This window comes from Nycticebus coucang, chromosome 6 (genome assembly GCF_027406575.1).
Source record: "Nycticebus coucang isolate mNycCou1 chromosome 6, mNycCou1.pri, whole genome shotgun sequence".
Classification (NCBI taxonomy): Eukaryota; Metazoa; Chordata; class Mammalia; order Primates; family Lorisidae; genus Nycticebus; species Nycticebus coucang.
The window spans coordinates 128818251-128839466 of record NC_069785.1 but is presented as its reverse complement, the minus strand read 5'-3'; the positions used below and the strand labels follow the sequence as shown (position 1 = coordinate 128839466).

At 49.4% G+C, this 21216-nt stretch overlaps 1 protein-coding gene across 2 annotated transcripts in view; it reads left to right on the top strand.

Moving 5' to 3' along the window:
• The window catches only part of PKNOX2 (PBX/knotted 1 homeobox 2), a 273163-nt gene that overhangs the window by 175945 nt on the left and 76002 nt on the right, over window positions 1-21216 (top strand). For both annotated transcript variants that reach the window (XM_053594243.1, XM_053594244.1), the window contains one exon: window positions 17629-17737. In XM_053594243.1, the coding sequence (XP_053450218.1) occupies window positions 17651-17737 (87 nt within the window). In that variant the 5' untranslated portion in view covers window positions 17629-17650. The remainder of the gene's footprint in view (window positions 1-17628; window positions 17738-21216) is intronic.

The following is a 21216-nucleotide window of genomic DNA, read 5'->3' as shown; positions in this document are numbered from 1 at the left end:
TCATGGGTTGGGTAGAGGGGCTGCTTCAATGCCCAGGGTTTGGGATAGAAACAGCATTTGTTGTATCCCCATTTGTGAAAAGACATTTCTCCCCTTGTCAATTAACACATATTTATTGGGGCCCACTGATTGTTTGAATAAGCTGAGGCTTTGGACTCAAATTCTAGTTCTGCTATTTGCTGGCTGTGGGATTGGGGCAAGTTGTACAACTTAAGTTTTCTAACTATCATTGTATGTGATTGTGGCAATCATGGTTTCCTTTAAGGGCTTCTGTGAGGGTTAAATGAGATAATATATGAGCAAGCACCTTACACAGCATCTGGTACATTAGAAATGCTCAGAAAATGTTCTTTTCTTTCTGAGCTCCTCCCTGGCAGCCCCAAGGTGCTTCCCCCTGCCCATGTGAAAACCGTTTCTTTCCTCGAGTTAAGCAGTTAAGCAGTTAAAAAAAATACATATAGTGAAAATAATTTTTTTAAGTAAAACTGCTTCCTTCCAGCTACTGGACCCTAAGGAAGGACGAGCTGGTCTGATTTCTCCAGGTCTCCCCTCAAAGTCAAGCCATCTGCATCCTGAGCATAGGACTCCCTGCGGCCACGGCATCGGGCTTCCAGGCCAGCTTTAAGCTTGTCTGCTCTCTCCCTGACTCTGCCTCTTAACAAACCAGGTTCTGTCTTTTCTGGACACTACCTCAACTGTGAGAACTTTCACTGGCCACTGCCCCTCTCTGGGCCCCTGTGTGTTCCTTATCTGTGAATGAGGGATCTGAGGAGGCGCTCTCTGAGGAGAGACGGGCCTGACATCCTTCCGTCCTCAGATCCTCGTGCCCCTCTCTGCTTCCCCCCACCAAGTATTTGTGCAGCAAGCTGTTTATCTCTTGCGCGGCTTCGTCCAGGTCAATCTTTGGAGCGACCAGGTAGAGTCAAGAACATTGACACATGTACAGGATAGCCCTAACTACCACAAATAGAGGTATGCATCTTACAAAGATCGGGAAGAGGCAGAAGGTTTCGGAAGCAGCCCACGTGGCCTAGGTCCGAGGACACAAAAAAGGCCCAGGGTCAGGGAGCTCCTTGAAGACAGGGACTATATCTCAATGGTTTCGATGTTTATTTTAACACAGCGAAATATTATGTTGTAAATATTGTTCTGAAAGCTTTCTTTCTCTTTCTTTTTTTTTTTTTTAAAGACAGAGTCTCACCTTGTTGCCCTTGGTAGAGTGCAGTGGCGTCACAGCTCACAGCAACCTCCAGCTCTTGGGCTTAAGCAATTCTTTTGTCTCAGCCTCCCAAGTACCTGGGACTACAGGCGCCCGCCACAACGCCCGGCTATTTTTTTGTTGCAGTTTGGCCGGGGCCAGGTTCGAATCCACTGCCCTCAGTATATGGGGCCAGCACCCTATATGGGGCCAGCACTGAGCCACAGGCACTGCCCTGAAAGCTTGCTTTTTTAACCAAAGTTACATGATCAATAGCTTTGCAGTTCAAAATAAGGACATCTTATCCATTATTTTTAACTGCTGAATAGTTTTCTATTATATGGATGTTCAATTATTTATTTTTTTCTATTTTTTAAAATTAGAAAAAGTATGTATGAGAGGACAGAGCAAAGAGTATAAAGATATAGAAGGTCTCCTTTCTGTGCTCCATCTCTACCCACAAGGCTTGTGCTCCAAAGTCAGCCACAGTGAATAGCTTCTGATTTTAGTTATCTGGCAGCCAACATTTATTACATGATATACTTACGTCCTTTCTTCTAAATTTATCTCTTTGTCAATGAACTCTCTGCTCTGAAAGTTAGGAGATTTCCTCTCCCTTCCAACTTGTATTAGTTTGATACATTTGTATCTACCTCTATTTGATATTTTCTATTTTTAGTATATAGCATTATGTGTAATATATATTATGCAATATATAAATCATATACAGGATGTCCATAAAGTCTGTGTCCAATTTAAAATGATTTCACATAGTGAATCACACATGAACTTTATGTCCACCCTGTATGATGTATGTATTATATATATTAATGTAAGTATAAATTAAAATCTTAGCAATGTAAAAAAGTAAATAATATATTATTGTAATAATGTATTACCTTATAGTATATATTTGATAGAACATAGCACTACATATTATGCAATATATGATACCATATACCATGTATTGTATATGAAATAGTATATTCTATATATAATATGGTATAGTATATAATGTGATAACACTATATACCAGTGGTATATATCAACCTTCCTAATGCCGCAACCCTTCAATACAGTTCCTCATGTTGTTGTGACCCCCAACCATAAAATTATTTTCATTGCTACTTCATAACTGTAATTTTGCTACTGTTATGAATCATAATGTAAATATCTGATATGCAGGATGGTCTTAGATGACCCCTGTGAAAGGGTCATTCGACCCCCAAAGGGGTCATGACCCACAGGTTGAGAACCACTGATACACACTATGAATAATACCTACTATGTATAATGTACTATATAATATATACAGAACTTCTAAAAATGGTGTTACGTAGAATATATAATACTCTATGGTATATAGTCGATAATGCATATAATATATAAGGTTCTATATATACTAGTACATTACTATTCCTATAGTATGCATATAGTATACAATGATCTATAATATAAATACTATTCTGTACATTCTGTACTATGTACTAGATTGCACATTACGTAGATATATTTAGCATAATAGCACATTATCTACTATTTGCATTGTTAAGATTTAGAAGACGTATATTCTGTTCGATTACAGTAGTTACCTCTGCATTCCGTACATTGATTGTAAGATGGAAATATACTTAAAAACATTAAACCCACTATGGGTATGGAAATGTTATTCAGCCAGAGAACTCAAACATGTGGCTGAGCAGTGGAGAAGGTGCTCCCAACTTGGCTGCTGCGACCGAAACTTTGGGGCGCGGTGGCATCATGACCGACCGGCCCTCATCTTCCTCCACCTCATTTTCTCGCCATCAAGTCACCTCAGCTACAGCTCTTTCTCGCATGTGTGTTGTCCTCGTCCTTGGATTTCTTTGCTTTGCTGAAATACCACCTCTAGTTATTTTTTATATCGTTGAGTGGGCAATAAACCGAGTTCCCACGCGTCCCATGCTGACGATTTTGTCTTCACACGTGCTTGATAATCTGACTGAGCACAGATTCCCACCTTAGAACCTTTCCCTCTTAGGACTTGATGACGTCTCTCCACCATCTGATTTCCAATTTTACAAGGAAGACCTATGTGAACTTTTGTTTTTCTTTTATGTTTCCCCCTTTAAATATCTGAAATTGAAGGGGCTTAAACTTTGTTTCTTCTTTCTTTTCGTTACCCTTACGCACCTTTTGCCTCTGAAGTTAGCTGTCTTCCTTTAGCTCAGGGAAAATTCGTTCTGTGGTGTCTTGATTTATTCCCTTCAGTCGTCTCTGTTTCCACCTCTGAAACGTCCACTGACCAGTACAGTGTCTGGCACACAGTAGGTACTCAGTAAATGATTACTGAATTTTTTTTTTTTTTGCTATGGAAAAACAAATTTTATTTATTTATTTTATTTTTTTGACATTTTTCTCTATTTTATTTCAATTTTTTATTTTTTATTGTTGGGGATTCATTGAGGGTACAATAAGCCAGGTTACACTGATTGCAATTGTCAGGTAAAGTCCCTCTTGCAATCATGTCTTGCCCCCATAAATGATTACTGAACTTGCCCCTTAGGTCCTGGACTCTAGTTAGGGCCCTACCTGCAACCTGCTGTGTGAATCTGGGCAAATTTGCTTGTTCATCCAGGAAAGAAGCCAGACCTCATGACTGCTCAGGACCCTCCACCTCTGCTGGTCCTCTGTCAATCTGCTTTAGAGCCTTGAGTTCCCACGGCTGCTGGAATTGGAGAAGAAGCAGTTCAGTTTCCTGAGGAGTGGAGAACAAGCTGAGGTTGCGCTTTAGAACACTGGAGCAGCCCAGCTTCCCAGGTCTCCAGCATCTGCCGTCTGTCCCTGTGGGGACCTTTCTGCTTGACCTTCCCAATCATATTCTGCAATGAGCTTCCTTGCCCTTCATCTCCCTCTGCTGACTTCCCCACTCCCCACTCTTTCTCAGCTCACATACATTCACAGCTCCTGTTAGGGAATTAATCCCTGAGCATAGTAAGTGTCTTCATTAAGTCAGATCCTTTTCTCACTTTTATGAACTCCAAAGAGACAGCAGGCTGCCCTTCTCAATGCCACTCAGCACAGGCACTGACAAGAGACAGCCAGGTCCTGAAAAGAGAAGAAATCTCTAAGGGGCCTGCACACAGCAGGGGTCTTAGGCCAACTTGTGCCTGTGGAGAGTCAGCCCTGTTTTTCCTCCTTCCCCCCCTGGGACCAGGTCTGGGAGCAGACATCTCACACGCAGCTCCCCTGCCTGCTCAGATCAACCTGTTCCAGACAGAACTTCTCGATCTGGAAGCCAAGACGCTTTGTTCCTTCTCCCTGGCCAGGCCTGATGCTGGAAGATCCAGATTAACAAGGGCTCAGATCCCAGAAGATTCATAACTGTTCTAAGTCAACGCATCCTAATTGGGTCCCAAGGGCCAGAGTGTCTCCTCCTCCTCCTCTTCCACCCCCGGTCCTTGCCCTGAGATGGGGAAAAGGGGTCCATCTTACCAGAGAAGGGGGAGGGGAAAGTGAAGGCACAATCTTGAACTTTTAGGCTGCAAAGATTCTCTAAAGAAGCACGATACTGTCTTTCCACTCAGATCACAATGATAAGAAATAAGTTTGCTGGGCACGGTGGATCACACTTGTAATCCCAGAACTTTGGGAGGCCAAGGCAGATGGATTCCCTGAGCTCACAAGTTTGAGACCAGCCTGAGCTAAAGCGAGACCCCATCTCTTTGAAATAGCTGGGCATTGTGACAGGTGCCTGTAGTCCCAGCTACTTAGGAGCTGGAGGCAAGAGAATTGCTTGAGCCCAAGGGTTAGAGGTTGCTGTGAGCTGTGACTCCAGGACACTCTACCAGGGGCAACAAAGTGAGACTGCTCAAAAAGAAAGAAAGAAAGAGAGAGAGAGAGAGAGAGAGAGAGAAAGAGAGAGAAAAGAAAGAAAGAAGTTGTCATTGCAAAAGGATTAAGGTTCAATGTGAGTTATACTTTTCAAACAACTTCTAGCATCCTAAGATTCTGCTGTCAGTAGGAAACACTCCTCGTCTATGACTCAGTGAGGCCAACAGGGCCAGCTCATGACTAAAGGTTTCCCTCTTCGGAGCCAGAGAACTATATCCCCCTTTGCAAGGTGGAAGTTGAAGGGGACAGGGCCTGGCAGGGGGCAGCAGAGCCGGTGGGAGGAAGAGGACAGCTCTCTTCTCCACAGTTCTACCTAATTGCTGTGTGCTTTGGAGGCTGAGGGTAATAACCCCACTGCTGGTTTGCAAGGATGCCTGCACTGGCCACCCGGGCAGATTGCTGCTTGGAATCCCTCTGGGATGAGAGGAGACCCTGAAAGTGAGGTGAGCAGGAAGGCACTTCAGCAAGAGGATAAAGCTTGGACTCAGAGACAGATGACAAGGTAGGGGGTGCCTCCTAGGGATGGGGTGTCCTGACCTGAAAAACCTAGTACTGTGATACTCAGCTGGCTTTGCAAAGATAAAGCCAGGTGCCTCCTAGCCTGTGTGTCATGGACAGATTGCACTCCAGAACAGGGACTTCTTTGCAGCTGTGGGTGGTCCCTAGAAAGCCAGGGGTGGATGGGGAAAGAAGACCAAGTGGATAGTCCAGAGAGCAGGCTGACTGCACGCTCCCTTCCACCCCACCACATCCCACCCCAGCTGGGCCCCAGCAAGGCTCGTCAGTCCAGGCAGACAAGGAGACACTGATCAAACTCCAGCCCTGGAGCCAGGGAGTTCAGGGTCAGGGACAGGCAGCCTGGCTTTCGTCCGCATGGCATGTGTCCCTGGAGTTCTGTTCCCAGACAGCTAAAACCCATTATTGGATTCCAATTATACATGGCCTTTGAGAAGCAATCTTCAACCATATATTTCCATTATTTTGTTGTGTTCTTTAATTTTGTTCTTCCCCTTCCTAATTGAACACACAGTCCAGGGCATCCAGGATGGAGACTCAAGATGTGCCGCTTTCAGCTCGTGTCAGACTTTCCACATTTGCCTGACTTGTATTATGATCATGGGACCCCCCCCCCCACTTCTTACTGCTGGTATCAGCACTTTCTTTTTCCCATCTCCCACTCATTTTTATAAGATAACAAGAGCAAAATGCAATGAAATATTTAAATAAATGTGTGTGCCCACTGCTGGGCCAGGATGACAGGACTGGCGGAATGAGCGGTAGCTGTTTAAGCAGCCCCACCACAGGAAGGCTGAGCGTGCATTCCTTGACTGATGTACAAAAGCCCAAACTTGGCATACGGAGGATATTTAGCGGCATTGCCATAACGTAGTGCTCAGAAAATCAGGGCCCATAAAAGTCAAAGGAAGCCGCTATTGGATGGGCCAACTCACAGTTGGCAGCTTGTTTTCATAATCAGACTTGTCTTTTCTTCTCCCATTCTGATGGGTCTCCTTCCTCCTCTGGAGTTTCCTTCCTTCACCTTGAGACTTTGAAGTTCAATTTTCAGACTCTCAGATCAGACTGCGTGACATCTAGAAACCTTCTTAACCTCTCTAAGCCTCAGTCTTCACATCCATGAATAAGAATAATCATGATACTGACACTATAGGGTTGTTAGGAAAAATAAACCAGGTGACCTGTGTGTGCCTATTACCGTAGTGTCTGGAGCATGGAAGGGCCCTACAATGCAGTTATTAAGTCTATTTTTATCATCTTGAAGTCTGCAGGGAAAGAAACTAACAAATTCATCCTCACCATGGTGTAAATAGCTGCTGGGACTTAAAGACTCATCCTTCCCAGATTGGTTTGTTTTATTTATTTTGTTTGTTTGTTTTTTGAGACAGAGTCTCACTCTGTCGTTCTGGATAGAGTACCCTGGTGTCATAGTTCACAGCAACCTCAAACTCTCGGACTCAAGCGATCCTCCTGCATCAGCCTCTGAGTAGCTGGGACTACAGATGCCCACCAGGATGCCTGGCTAGTTTTTCTGTTTTTAGTAGAAACAGGAGTCTTGCTCTTGTTCAGGCTGGTCTTGAACTCTTGAGCTCAAGTGATCACCTGCCTCAGCCTCCCAAAGTGCTAGGATTACAGGGGTCAGCCTCTGCACCTGGCTTGTTTTACATTTTTAACAGTAAGCTAAAGAAATGAAATTCCAACTTTGTATATATATTCAGAGGTAGACCTTGTGAAGTCATATTGCATAGGCTTCTTCCACCAAGGTAAATGCAAGGCAGAGCCATGACCGGGGAGCATAGATGTCAATGGGAATATAGTGATAATTCCTGCCGTGATACCCCACTTGTGCTTACTGGCCAGGCTCCAAGGGAGAATTCAGTCATGGAGTGGAAAGTCAAGGAAGGCTTCATGAAAGAGTAGGGTTTGGAGGCTCAGCATCTTAGTACAGTGGTGAGGGCGCCAGCCACATACACTGAGGTTTGAACCTGGCCCCGAACAGCTAAACAACAATGGCAACTGCAGCAAAAAATAGCCGGGTGTAGTGTCAGGTGCCTGTAGTCCCAGCTACTTGGGAGGCTGAGGCAAGAGAATTGCTTAAGCCCAAGAGTTTGAGGTTGCTGTGAGCTGTGATGCCACGGCACTCTACCAAGGGCCACACAGGGAGACTGTCTCAAAAAAAATAGTAGGGTTTGGAGCAAAGTGTGCTGAAGGGAAAGAAGGGCATGGTTGTGCAATACAGAATACCTTGATGGCAGCAAAAGGTGGAGAAAACATTTTGCATCAAGTGTTGAAAGGAATCTGTTCAGCAGGGTGTGAGTCCAAGTGCCATGTCACTTCCTCTCCTATCTTGGACCCTTTGTTTGCTGTCTTCTTCCCTTCCCCAGGGGCTGTCTCTCCTGGCAGACCAAGAGCACAGAGGCAGTGCACCTGCCCTTGTTCCAGAAGAAGTGAAGACCAGGGGTCGAGGGAGCCCAGCTGGGCAGCCTTTCCTCCTCAACCTTATCTCATTGCTCTGGACTCCACCTCATCTCCCCTCTTTTTCCTTGTGAACACCACCTGGGCCACTGCAAAGGCCTCCCAGAGAGGGGCACCCAATTGGCTGGGCACAGGAGAGCAGGGATGAGTGGCTTTTCAGTGATAAGTTGAGTTCAGTCCAGACTGCTATTTGCTTCTATAACTCGCCTAACTCTTGACCATTTTTTTTTTTAATCTGGAGGCAAGTTTAAGAAATTGGAAGTAGAGGCTTGGCGCCTATAGCTTAGCAGCTAGGGCACCAGCCACACACACCAGAGCTGGCAGGTTTGAATCCAGCCCAGGTCTGCCAAACAACAATGACAACTATAACCAAAAAATAGCCGGGCATTATGGCAGGTGCCTGTAGTCCCCGCTACTTGGGAGGCTGAGGCAAGAGAATTGCTTAAGTCCAAGAGTTTGAGGTTGCTGTGAGCTGTGACACCACAGCACTTTACTGAGGGTGACATAGTGAGACTCTATCTCAAAAAAAAAAAAAAAAAAGAAAAGAAATTGGAACTAGATACCATCCAGCCAGAGGACATGCAACAGTCTTTCTCAGAGGGAAATGGGCCTTCCTGACCCTCCTGTCTGGTGTCATGGCAGGTGATGGACGGTATAGGCTTCGATGCCCCGCCTCTGTGGCCAGCCCCCCGCCCCCACCCTGCCCTCACCTTCTGTGGCCCCCACTTCTGCTTTCCCTCCTCTTTCCAGCTCCCAGGGACTGTCATCTGCCTTAGTGCCTGCCTTGGAGAAGAGAGAGACTATGAAAGGGAGGGAGGGAGGGAAGGAGGCTGGTGGGGCAGGTGGAGGTGGCTTCCAGGCTCTCGCAGAGCAGAAGCGCTCCTTCCATCTGGGATCCCCAGCTCGAGCTGTGCGTCTGTCTCTGTTGAGTTGTGAGCCTCAGGGGCCCTGGCCTGTGTTGTTTTCTCAGCTTGGTTCCTGAGCAGCCGCTCCTGTCAGCTCTCAACAAATAATAATAAACCTGGGAATCAGGTTTGTCGAGAGGGACTTAGGTCCCTGGATTGATTTTTACGTTTGTTTCTCTCCATGTGTGTGCAGATAAGAGAGCACATGATGTTGTCTTGGGAGCCCCCAGGTACCCTGGCAATGCACCCTAACTGCCAGCCAGGGAGGAACTGGAGGGCTCTCCTCTGTCCTTGATCTCTGGAGCTGTCTGGATATTGAAAAGAAAAGAAAAATAATTGAATAAAGGACCTCAAGCTTCTCCCTTCCCTGGGCCTCCCACCATGTTGTTTGGCTAAAGATAAGGGGGCTGGAGATGAAATAGAGGGTGGAATCCCCTCTTTTGGTTAGAGGGTTCCCCAGGGGCCACAGGCCCTCACAGAGAGAGGGTTGACTCAGATCAACCCCCAGGGCAGTGGCTGCAATGTCTCCCCCACCTCCATTTGTGGGGGTACAACCACAGAGGGAGGAGACTCTTGGAAAGGGAGAAGCACTGTAAGCTGAGCATCACTGGTCAAAGCAGGAGCCCCGTGTGGGGAGTGTGAAGCTTAGGACTGGATTAGTGATGCCCCTCTGGGGCAGACAGAACCAGCCTCGGGCCCCCTGCCTCCAGGCAGGAAGAAGCTGGACACCACCTCTCTGTGAGCAGAAGGCAAGGGCTATGCTCACCCTTCCAGACAGCATGCTTTTTTTTTCTTTCTGTTTTTTTTTTGTTTTGTTTTATTTTGTTTAAAGGAATCAAAGGGGGAAAAATTGCCAAGTTGTAAAGTGCTTAAAGAGGAGATGAGAATCTTCATCAAAATGCTAAAAGCTGGAGAGGAGAGTAATGTGAGAACTCTTGCCTGCTATTTATGGGATTGATTCTCAGATCAAGAAGAAGCAAGCAGTTGGATGAAAGGAATTATTGTTAAGCTCCTCGGTAGGAAGATCTAATGGACAATTGCCGCTATCAGGGGGAATTAAATTGCTGTTTCAGTTTGTAAAATATATCAGCAGCTTTTTGAAGCCAGAAAAGGTGTGACAGCTAAGGCAGGAGGCAAGCCGGGCTGCTACCGCTCCCTGGCCCTGGTGTGGAGAAGCAGAGCTCGGCGGGGAGGAGGGCTGGGAGCAGAGCAGCATAGTCCATGCTGTGGGGCCCAGCTGAAAAGTAGCTAAACGAGGGCAGCAGGAAGGGAGGCTGCAGCCCCGGAACCCTGGGCCCTGGGGTGCTGGAACCCCCAGAGTCAGAGTGACACAGCAGTCTGTGACAGGGCAGGACGGCGGGCTGCCCTCTGGTCAGGCTGGACTTGAGGAAGACCAGTGCTGCCCTTGGGCTGGGGGGTGATGGAAGAAGAATGACAGCCAGTACCATCAGCCTCACTCGCAGGCCAGGGCCTGTGCCCCAACACCATGTAGTCAAACCCTCTGCCCCATGTGCCTACGAAGCGCCCCCCAACTGATCTGTGGACACAGAAGGAAGCAGGGGGATAATAGCACCCCTTTCCTCCAGAACTGGGTCTCTAGAATAAAGTGTCGCTCACCTCGAGGCTGGGGTCAGTTAGTGTCTAAGTGATCTGTTGGGTCAGCCACAAGAGGGGCTGCCTTGGAGAAAAGAGAGACTGGGGACATACTATGATTTCAGACAAAGAACAAGCAGTAAAATGACCCTGAGGTAGAGAAAGAACAGGCGGTAGAGACCCTAGGAAGTCAGACCACAGGCCATTTAGAGAAGGCCATTTTTCTTGGGAGGGGGAGCAGGGAGATGGGGTCCCCAGATTTGGGTTTCACAGAAGGCTCTTACCTTTTCCAAAGCCCATTCACCACGTGGCACTTAAGGGCTGAAAGAGGACTGAGGGGGAGAGAGAGACTTGCCCATCTCCCCGGGAGTCAGAAGCAGGCAGTCCTAGCCCCAGCTCATGCTGGTTCCTGCTCCGTCCCCACTTTGCTCCGTAGGGACCAGCATCATGATACTAGAGTATGACCTAGCACAAATTCCCAAGTAGGCTTCCCAGAAAGGTGGCAAATGACAGTACAGAGAGTGGTGGTGACCAAAGGGTCTGGTTGTCTTGGTTGTCACCTGTGCTTCTTAACAGTCATAACAAATTATTTCTCACTGAGTGCTCCAATCAGTGACAGGGAAGTGGGCCTTCCAATTGTGACTTTCTGCAAGGACTTGTGCTCTGTGCCAGCTGCCGTGTGCCCTGGGACCTGGGTGACTGTGGGGCTGTGGCTCCTTTTTGACCTCTGAGCTGGGCAGCCTTTAGGACACAGAGCAAACAAGGAGGTCAGACCGGAGAGCAGATGCTGCTCAGCTCCTGTCTACCTGTCTGTCTGTCCTTCCTTTAGTTACATAGATACAGCCATTCTTCTCAGCTCCCAGGCCCGACTCTGAGATGTCCATTTGCCCCCCAATACCCTGAGATGGGAAGAATAGGCAGGAATCAGCATCTACTAGCCTGCAGCACTCTGTCCCCTGGGCCACAGGCCCTGAGCTTCCTCCTGGCTCTCACTGCACTGGGGTGGAGAGGCGAGGGATAGCGGTGGATGTGCTGGAAGGGGAGGGGAGCTTGCTCTTCTTCCACATTACTGAGTCCCCTCAAGGACCCTTCACTTCTCCCTCTTTCCAAAGCATTTCAATCAAACAACTGATTTGGAGTAACAGATCCCTGCTTGTATTTTAAACCTGCCCCGCCCACGGATGAATCCTCTCTCTCCCCTCTTTCCTCCTCCAACTTCCCCCCAAACTGTCCTCATCCTCGACACTGTCCAGTTCTCTGTGCTAACTCCATGCCCCGTGCCGCAGGGACTGCAGAGTTCCTGTGGACACTTGTCTTTCAGCTTGTCGCTTCTAGCCCTTACTAGGTTTTGCCAGAGACCTGTGGGATGTGTGTGTGTGTGTGTGTGTGTGTGTGTACGCGTGCACCCACACCCCTGAGTTTCTTTAGATAAATCCACAGAGTCACATGAAATCAGTGACAGGTTGACACCGTTATTTCAAGATTCATCGCTCGGAGTTGCCAGCAGAGGAGACCTAGCCAACTCCTTCCCACCACCAACACTTTTTTTCCAGGCATAATTTATAGCACTGGGGTGAATTTGTTTCCAAAAGATGAATATCACACTATCAGCAACAGCTGCCTCTCATTTTTATTTGTTTTTAAATTTGACTCAAAGTCCAATTCTCCATACACATCCAAAGCTGTAAATCCTAAGGCGACTGATTACATGATTTAGTAAACAGGTTCTATTACATAATGAAATTAAAGCGGGGCCCTGTGACGCCACCTACAGGCCGCCTTGGAGAAAGGATCTTGGGCTGGAGAAGATAGTTTTGGACAAGGCTTGGGGCTGAGAGAAAAGAAACAGGATTGTGCCAGAGTCAAGGCTGCTGCCCCATAGGGAAGAGCTGAAGCCAGCCAGGTTTACTAATGCAGCTTTCTAGTCTCTCCTGCTGAGTTCACCGTGTTATTTCAGCCTCCTGCAAATCTGTCTAGACATCAGAACCCTGGCTCAGGCAGCTGCTCAGAGGGGACGTCTTGGGGGTGGGGGTGGAGGGCTAACTTGGGGCCATCTGGGCTGTGGGGGATTGAGGGCTCCAGGCTTGCTGGCCTTGGGGCCTCCTTCCTACTCTTCAGAGAAAGTGAAGGAAGACAGAGCTGGCTGGCCTTTGGAATGGAGCTGCACTCTGTTTCCATTCAAGTCACCAAGCATGTGTGGAGTGCTAACCGTGGGCAAAAGGTTTCTGAATATTCTGGGGAAATCCCTTCCTTTTGCAATTCAAGAGGAAAGTGACTCTCCAGGCTACAGATCAGTAGCAGATTCCCCTGGGTGTAGAATCTGGAGTTTTTGGCCATCATGGGACTTGAGAGCTGAGGATGACCTTGTGAATCCTCTCGTCCACTCCCAGAGTTTACCAATGAGGAAACTGAGACTGAGACAGGGGATGTGACTTCCACAGCCTCTGCTTGTACCAAGAGAAGGAAAGTCATGCAAATACTGCTCGAGTATGTCAGAGGACAGATGAGAAGGGCTCCTAGGGGACCCTGGGGGAGCCTCTTAGCTGCTATGGAAGGAAGGGAGGAAGAAGGCAGGCAGACCCACAGCCCTCCCATCCCTACCCCCAAATCACAACGTTCTTTGGAAGAGTTAGGCTCTGAGGCCTCAAGGATTCTAGCTTCTCTAAAGAGTTTTTGTGAGAGTGGTGACATCACAGAAAATTAGTCCCTAGAGAAGAGAGAGGACTCACTTCCCAAGGGCTGAGAAAGAAACTAGAACAGAAGAGAAGGCGGGGTGGGGGTGGGGGGTGATGGCATCAAGGAAGAAAACAGGGAGATCAGAATCCAGGAGGGTGGAAAGTCCCCTCCCCTTGTCCTTGTGCCAACCATTGGCCTGGTCTCCAGTTTGAGGCAGGTGGCGGGGACAGTGAGGAGCCCAAGGAAAACTGGGCCCTTCCTCCTTTCTCCTACCTTGGCACCAGACGCAGTTTGTCTCAGCTAGGGTGAAGGGCCAGGAGCAAATGCTGTCTGGCCAGCTGGCCAGAGAGTTTCCAATTAGACTTTGCTTCTCATCCCCAAGGCCCTGAGCCCCAACCCGGCCACCCCAGCCCAATTACTGCCCTGCAGCATTAACCCCTTGGTGCCCCAGGCCGTTAATGGAATGTTAATTGGTCTAATGGGTTTCATGTCAACAAGTCCTAATGAGCTCCTTCCTAATGAGGTTGGTATTTTTTTTTTCTAAGCCTGTTTGTCAACACACTGGAGTTTGGGCTCCAGACCAGGGGCCTCCTGCTGCAGAGCTGAGGGAGAACTGGGCTGAGGAGCACTGCCCATTCCTGTTACCTAAAGGGGTGTCCTCTGATGTCCCCTCATTCCCCCACACTGCCTCACCAGCTCCCAAGCTCTGTAAAATAGCATTTTAAGCTTCTTTTGATGATGGTAAAATTGCTGTCACGTAATAAAGATTTTCAGCATGAAGAAAAACAGAAAACAACCTTTCAACACGAGCCTATCCTTCATGTAGAACTGCCCTGTGGTGGGTTGTTTCTGTGTGTACACCATTTTCAGCCTTGGTTGAACTCCCTCCAAGTCAGGGGTATCTGGTAACAGAGTGCTGGGGCTGCTGGACAGACCCCCAGCATCTTAGAGCCCCTGACAAAAGCCTGGAAGCCCCAGGCTGGGTTTGCTGGAGCTCAGGCCCGCTACTCCCCCACCCAAAGGAAATGCAAAAAGGGCAGGTTTCCCCAAAAGGGCTGGGACCCCAGCTCTGCACAAGGAGTTCCCTTACATCCCAACTGCAGAGTCCTCGCCAAGCCTCAGACAAGATGTGTCAGATCCCCAAATTCCTCTCCAGGCCATGCCTAGCAGGGTAGGGGGAGTGCATGTGTGGGTGGAGGGGTGTGAGGAAAACAGCCAGCTTCCCGAGATGGCCTCAGTCTTAGGGCGGCTGAGCTCCCCCTGTGTCGAGTTGCCGGAGGCTTCTGTGCCTGAGTGAGCAGAGAAGGGGACTTAAGCCCCTGATGAAAAGGCCTCCTGTTCTCTTGTAGGAGAAGCCCTCCCAGGGTAAAGGGGCAGTGGCCTAATGGCCTGTGGTGACCTCAAAGAAGGGGAGGGGCAAGGGCCATCTGGGTCCTCATTAAATTGTACTTGTGTCCTCTGTTCTGCAGCCTCATGAGCTCAGGACTGAACGAGCTTCTCTCAGCCTCATGGATACCTGTCACTGGGCGCAGACCACTCTTAAGTGTCCCTCCTTACCCCCTGGACAGGGCAGCCTTGCTACTCTTGCAAATACTTCTTGGGACAGAGCCTCTAAAATGATCCTTCCTTCCATTCATTGGTCAATGAATAAAAGAATGCAAATTAAAGACTGTAGTCCCAATCCTCCTCATTGAGTTTCCTTTGCTTTGCCTCCTCAACCGTGGAATGAGGTAACCAAAAGACCCAAGCCTGAGGTTAAAGGGAACCGCTGCCCGGAAGGTGGGAGACGCAGCTCCCACCCTGACTCTGCCCTCAGGCTCCCTCTCCTGGAAGCTGCGGGCACTGCAGCGCTGAGGCCCTCTGTTTTCCAATCAATGAGCCTCCTAATTGGAGCTCTGGGAAGGAGATCCTGCCATCCTGACCCTTAGGCCCCATCCGAAGTTACCTCTCCACCAGAGTTCCAGGAAAGAGCTATGCCTGATACCTTCCTGAAATAGTCCTATTTCCTTTATTTTCTTGGGGTCCAAAAGAGAGAAATTCCACCATTTTCATATAAGTCATGGAAGTTCTTTCTGATGTCTCAAGGAGTCTATATCCCCCTTTTTCCTTTTGCAACCCTTTTCACGATGCTTTGGACTTCCTGAGATGCTGACCACCACCCAGACAAAGACTCAGCCATGAAAATAGGCCTTTATTCCCCTGGCTGAGAGAGAGACTCCCCTCAGAGCTCCCTCTGAGCCCCTTTGCAAAAGGCAATGTGGGCCGTGGTGCCCAGGGTGTGTGAGGAGGGCGAGAGACCCTGTGTCTTTAGTCTGTCTTTCTAGTGAGGTCAGGGTGAGGCAAACCAGAGCTGTAGGCAGTGAGGCCCCCAGGAATTGTCCTGCGGTCAGAGTGTTTAGTGCAGAAGGTGCCGTCACCCCCTGCACTTCTCCCACCTTCTGCTTTCCTGATGGGCCGTTAGCTCCCTGTGTCCTCCTTGGAGAAAAGACACTGACTCATTCATCTATCCCACCACACCCTCAACACAGTGCTCTGCACAGAGGTGAAACTTTTTTTAAAAAGCTATTTCCAATGTTTTTTGCACATGCCCTTCAGGTCAAAATATGTCTCGTACTTTGGAGACTCAGGTCAGGTCGATTTTTCTCTCCTCTTCCTGAAAAAGAACCAAAAGAGACAGAGACCAAGAGGAGGGTGAACCCGTGTAATGTGTAACATAATGAGGGTGCTCCTTGCTACCCCCCTTCCCCAGGGGGAAGTGCTGCTAGCTCCGGTGAGTGCTGGGGAGAACACACACACACACCAGCCCTGGAGACCCACTCCTTTATTTAACAACAGCTCCAAAACACCCTCACATACCCACAGAGTTCAGGTATGTGAACATTTTGGAACACCCTAAGGAGGGTGAGGCTGGAAGAGGATGGAGCCACCCGTGGGGGAGGGGAGCTCCGAGCTTTGCTCACAAAGCTTTCTAGCTCCTCAGCACCCTCTGCCCAGGACCACAGCTCCTGCACACCAGAGGCTCTTAGCAATCTCCTGCCCCACAATGGGCAGCCCTAGACCAAGCAACTAGCCTGTGATTCCAGCTCTAAACATTTCAGGACATCTGCTGGATAGCGCAGCAGCTGTCTGGGCATTCTGTTTCCTTGGATGGCACTGCCAGGCTATCTCCACTTAACAGCACCTCATTCTGGTTCAAGAGCAGTCTTGAGGTCCTGTTGGGGGAGCTTGCTCACTTTCTGGTGATGGAGAGGTGAGGGGCACAGAAGAGTGGAGCAGAGCCGAAATGGAGGTTCTAAAGATTTGGGATCCTTAGCCAGGCGTTGTGGCGGGCGCCTGTAGTCCCAGCTACTCGGGAGGCTGAGGCAAGAGAATCGCTTAAGCCCAGGAGTTGGAGATTGCTGTGAGCTGTGTGAGGCCACGGCACTCTACCGAGGGCCATAAAGTGAGACTCTGTCTCTACAAAAAAAAAAAAAAAAAAAGATTTGGGATCCTCTCTGCTTCACTAACAAGTCCACCTCCTGAAACACACACACAGACAGACACCCTCATTTTGGCCTCTGTCTCCATCTCCATTGTAAGAGGCATGTGACTCTGACACTTCTGGCCCCATGTTCCAGTGACTCTACGCTGATCCAAGCCTAAGGAGGCTCTTAACAGAACATGCAGACACATCCAGACACCTGTAGTCACAGCATGCACCTAGGGAAATCTAGGAGGAGACCTATATTCCCTGCCTCTTTCCCTTCTCCAGAGCCTCCAGTCACTGTTGGGCGGCAGCCTGAAGAGGGGCCAGTGCCCCATGTCCCTGGCCACCACTATGTGGTGTGATGAGTGAGAGATGAGCCTGATGCTTGGGGATCCTAGAGCAGGGAGCTGGAGGCCTAGGGCCTTTCTGCTCTGTGAGTGCTGGGGCTGCTCCAGAAAGGGAAGGGGGAGCAAGGAGCACCTTCCTTATGTTACACGGAGACAGGGACAAGGTGAGGCTCGGGACTCAGGGAAGGAGGGTCTCCAAATGGCCTCCAATGTCCCAGTGCTGCCACCAGTCAAGCCCCCTCCCCCTCACAGACACACACACACACACACACACACATACACACACACACACCACGCCAGAGCTGAAGCTGAACAAAGCATCTCTGCAGGGTACAGGTTGTTTTACATATGATTTGAATATTGTTTCTTTCAAGTCAAAATAGCACAGCCAGCTCCTCCCCATCCAGGCCTCTCCCCTTAGCTCTCATTTGTTCCCCTGAAGGGCCTCCAGCCCTTGCTCTATCTAGTCAGCCCAGGTGGCCTAGCCTGAAAAGATGTGGAGCTGGTTGGTGCCCAGGCTGGCTGCACTCAGTGGTGTCTGTGTTATTAATGGTGCGGCCCCCTCTCTCCTGCCCACAGATCCTCCATGTGAATCAATCCCATGATGCAACATGCCTCCCCAGCCCCAGCTCTGACGATGATGGCCACGCAGAATGTCCCTCCCCCACCCTACCAGGACAGCCCGCAGGTGAGTGCGCAGGGGAAGGGAGTGTGGTGGCCCTCAGCATCCCAGCTGAGGGGCTGCAGTGTCCCAGGGTCCAGGGGCAGAGCCAGGCCTCTCACAACCTGTCTCGGCAGCACACTGGCTCCTCCCTCGTCCGGCCTGGGGAAGGACGGCCTGCAAACATAGGCCTCTGGGCGGAGGGGTCACTGCATTCCACACAGCAACAGGTTCAGCCCTACACCGAGGACTACAACCTAGTGGTCATGGTCCTGTCCCCACACTCAACCAGCAGTCTCTCACCAGAGCAGCCCAGCCCCTTCGTCATGAATGGGGAAAAACCCAACAGCTGGGGAGACCCAGGAGCAAGGTGTCGGTAGGATATACTGATCCTACTGTCCAGTAGGACAGATCTCAAAGGACCTGCCTTTGAGTATTTGGAACACCCTACTTTGAGGCTCCTTAGTGCTAGGTCCCCACATCTGCTAGTTACTTGGGCCCTTGTGTCCAGTCCGCTCCTGCTGCCTGTCAGAAGAACGTGTTCTCTTTAGGACTCCACTTGGCTTCTAAGTAGAAAAAGCCAGGATTCTTTCTCTATGCTCTCTGACCCCCTCCTTCTGGCCCCCAGTTTCCATTCCTCAACTCCAACACAGCAGCCACCCCCTAGTTCTTTGGAGCCCCCCAGCCTGGTTCCTTTTCCTGCAGCAGGCACGGGCACCTCTTGCTGGCTGGTGTTGGTCTCTTCCCCTCCTGCAAGCCCCACGGCTGGGAGTTGCCCTCCTGCAGTCCTTGAGACTGATCCCTTCTGCTCTTGGCTTTCCCGGTGTGCACCTCCCACCCACCTCACAACGGGTTTTCTGAGACTCCGAGTCATTCGGCTCCATTCTCTGACCTTTCCCTTCGTGCTCTCCTGTTTCTCTACTGTGGTCTCTCTGGTCAATATTAATTCAATAATTATTTATCGAGCATCGTGATGTGAAATGCACCCAGCTAGAATAGCCATTCATGCGTTTGCCCTGCGCACAGTGGGTGCCCACTGGTGTGCTGGCGCCAGGCGATCGTCCTCACTCCTCCAGCAGCCACTCTGCCTTTCCCCGTCACCCCTCACTCATTGGCATTTCAAACACGGCCATCCTCATAGACCACATGGAAGATCTGTGCAGCATGAAAAGGGTATTTAGATTCAGGTGCTGGATGGGCCGACCATTGCTCATGTTAAGTCTTGTGGCCCTGACACCCCAGCCCGGTGTGAGCATATGATGGGTGTTCCATATATCCTTGTTATCCCCCGCCACCTGTGAAATTACCAGATGATGTGGTCCAGTTCTCAAAGTGTCCATCATTCTGGCTACCTCGACTCTCCTCCTCTCATCATTCTTCAACCTCCAAGCATATGTCTTTTAGTTCACAGCCCTGCCCCCCGGTGTCAGCTCACATTCCTTCCCCGTCTCTCCCAGCCTAACCTCATACTCAGCAAGCCCTCTGCCCACGAATGACCACAGATTTGGACTTGGCATATTTATGCAGCTTCTCTATTCAGAAGCTTCCAGGTTATCTAATGCAATGTCAGGGCCCTTTTCTCCGTAGTCCCAGAACCCAGAGATAAAGCTCAGAAGGAGCCCTCAACTGATGGAGATCTTTGCCCCCTCCCTGCCAAGAAAAAGTGAAAAGGAAGAGGCCCTTAGGGGCTATAATGGGGGACAAGAATTGTCCTTCCTCAATAGAAGCAGACCCAATCCCATAGTCGGGAACTTTGGCTCCACTTCTTTTGTAATGATACTCTCCAGGCTCCATAGGCAGAGTGGGAAACAGACAAGGCCCCTTCCTTTATATAGCAGGTGGTGAATGCCAAGGCCCACACCCCCATTCTTAAGCCTCCAGGGCAGGGCTGAGGGGTCAGAGGGCACTGGATCCGTGCTGCTGAAGGCAGCTGTTTCCTCCCACCTGCCCTCCCTGTCTTGCCTGCCCAGGCAGCTGGGAGAAGTTTTGGTTTCTTGGGGATTAGCAGGAGAGCTGCAGTAAGGGCTGACGTTGTCCATGAATGCTGATCCAGGAGCTTAATTTAATTATCAGCATACAGCTGGATTAATAAATCCCAACTGCTGATGGAGGTGAGGGAGGTGGAGCTGCAGTCCTAAGGCGCTCAGTGCCCCCTGAAGCTACCACTGAGCTTCTCTAGCTTTTAAGGAAACACGGGAGACCCTAGTTGATCCACTGAGGGTCTCAGACCAGAAGCTGGATGCAGGGACTGTCAGAATGCCATCATTGAAAATACTTGCATGCACAGCAAAGGAGTCATTTGCCCTGCGGAAGCCGCCATCTACCTGTAACCCGGAGATCCAGGAATGAAGTGTCTACAGGGAGCCATGTCCATGGTGAAGTGACCAGGCCAAAGTCCTGGGCTCCTTATGATAATGGCTAAGCCACTAGGCTATGACGAAATTACCACTGGGCTTCCCTGAGCTGGGCTGGCTCCCAAGGAAGCTGATCAGGATGGGGGCCAAGGGACAGGAGTTAAGGCAGCGATGGAGTGGGACAGACGTAGGACATGGAGGAAGGTCCCCCAAACAAAGGCGTTGGCTCATAGAGGGAAAGGCTCTTCTTTCCAGAGAGTGCTGGCCTTCAAGACCAATAGGCTTAGAGGAGCCATCTCCCCGTCTCTGGGGCTTCTCAGAGTACCTTCCTTATAGTGATGGCTCTGCTCCGTGTGCCTGACCACCAGAGTTTTCTGCTGAGGAACTTTTGCGGGCCAATCTTGCCTTCTCTTTATGCTTTTGAGAGGCTGACTGCAGCTTCTTGGGGGGGATTCTGCTCCCTTTCCCTGCTAATGCTCATTATCCTCAAGAACCAGCTGCTCCATGACACTCTATGTCTTCAGGAAAGCAGGGCCTGATAGGAACAGGGGTTGGGTACCCCAGGGAGACACATCCTAAATGGGGCTCTCAAGAAATGAGGCCCACGCCTTCCTCATTCCTCGAGGTCTAATCTCATTACGTTTGGGCCCTGTATGACTTGTTTCCTCAAGGCCTGGACAGCTGAGCCCATCTCTCTATCACCTCTTCAGAAACCCAGTTTCTTCCACGGGCAATAAATGGACAGTCTTTGATATGAAGTCCCCAAAATGAAAAAGGAAGCGAGAAGCCGAGCCCTTCCTCTGAGACCCATGCAGTCGTTTTAATAATGTTCCCGTTGTGCTAAGGGCTAGCAGTAGTAATCTATTCAAATGCACAGGAGAATCTCACTTTGGAAAATTAGGAATCTGCATTAAAAAATTCCCAAGCCCCGGACCTTCTTTATAATAAATTAGAATTTTTTTTTTTCAAGGCAAGTTCTTAACTTGGCAATTTCATTTTTGAAGTTTGGGGAATAAAGTTATTAAAAATGAGGGAGGCTTTTTTTCCTTCCCATTTTAGTAGAGAAGCATTAATGGTTATGGCCCCATGCTATCTGGGCACAGGCCAAGTGCCATGATGGCTAAGGAAGTGGCTTCTAGCCCCTCGGTTGTT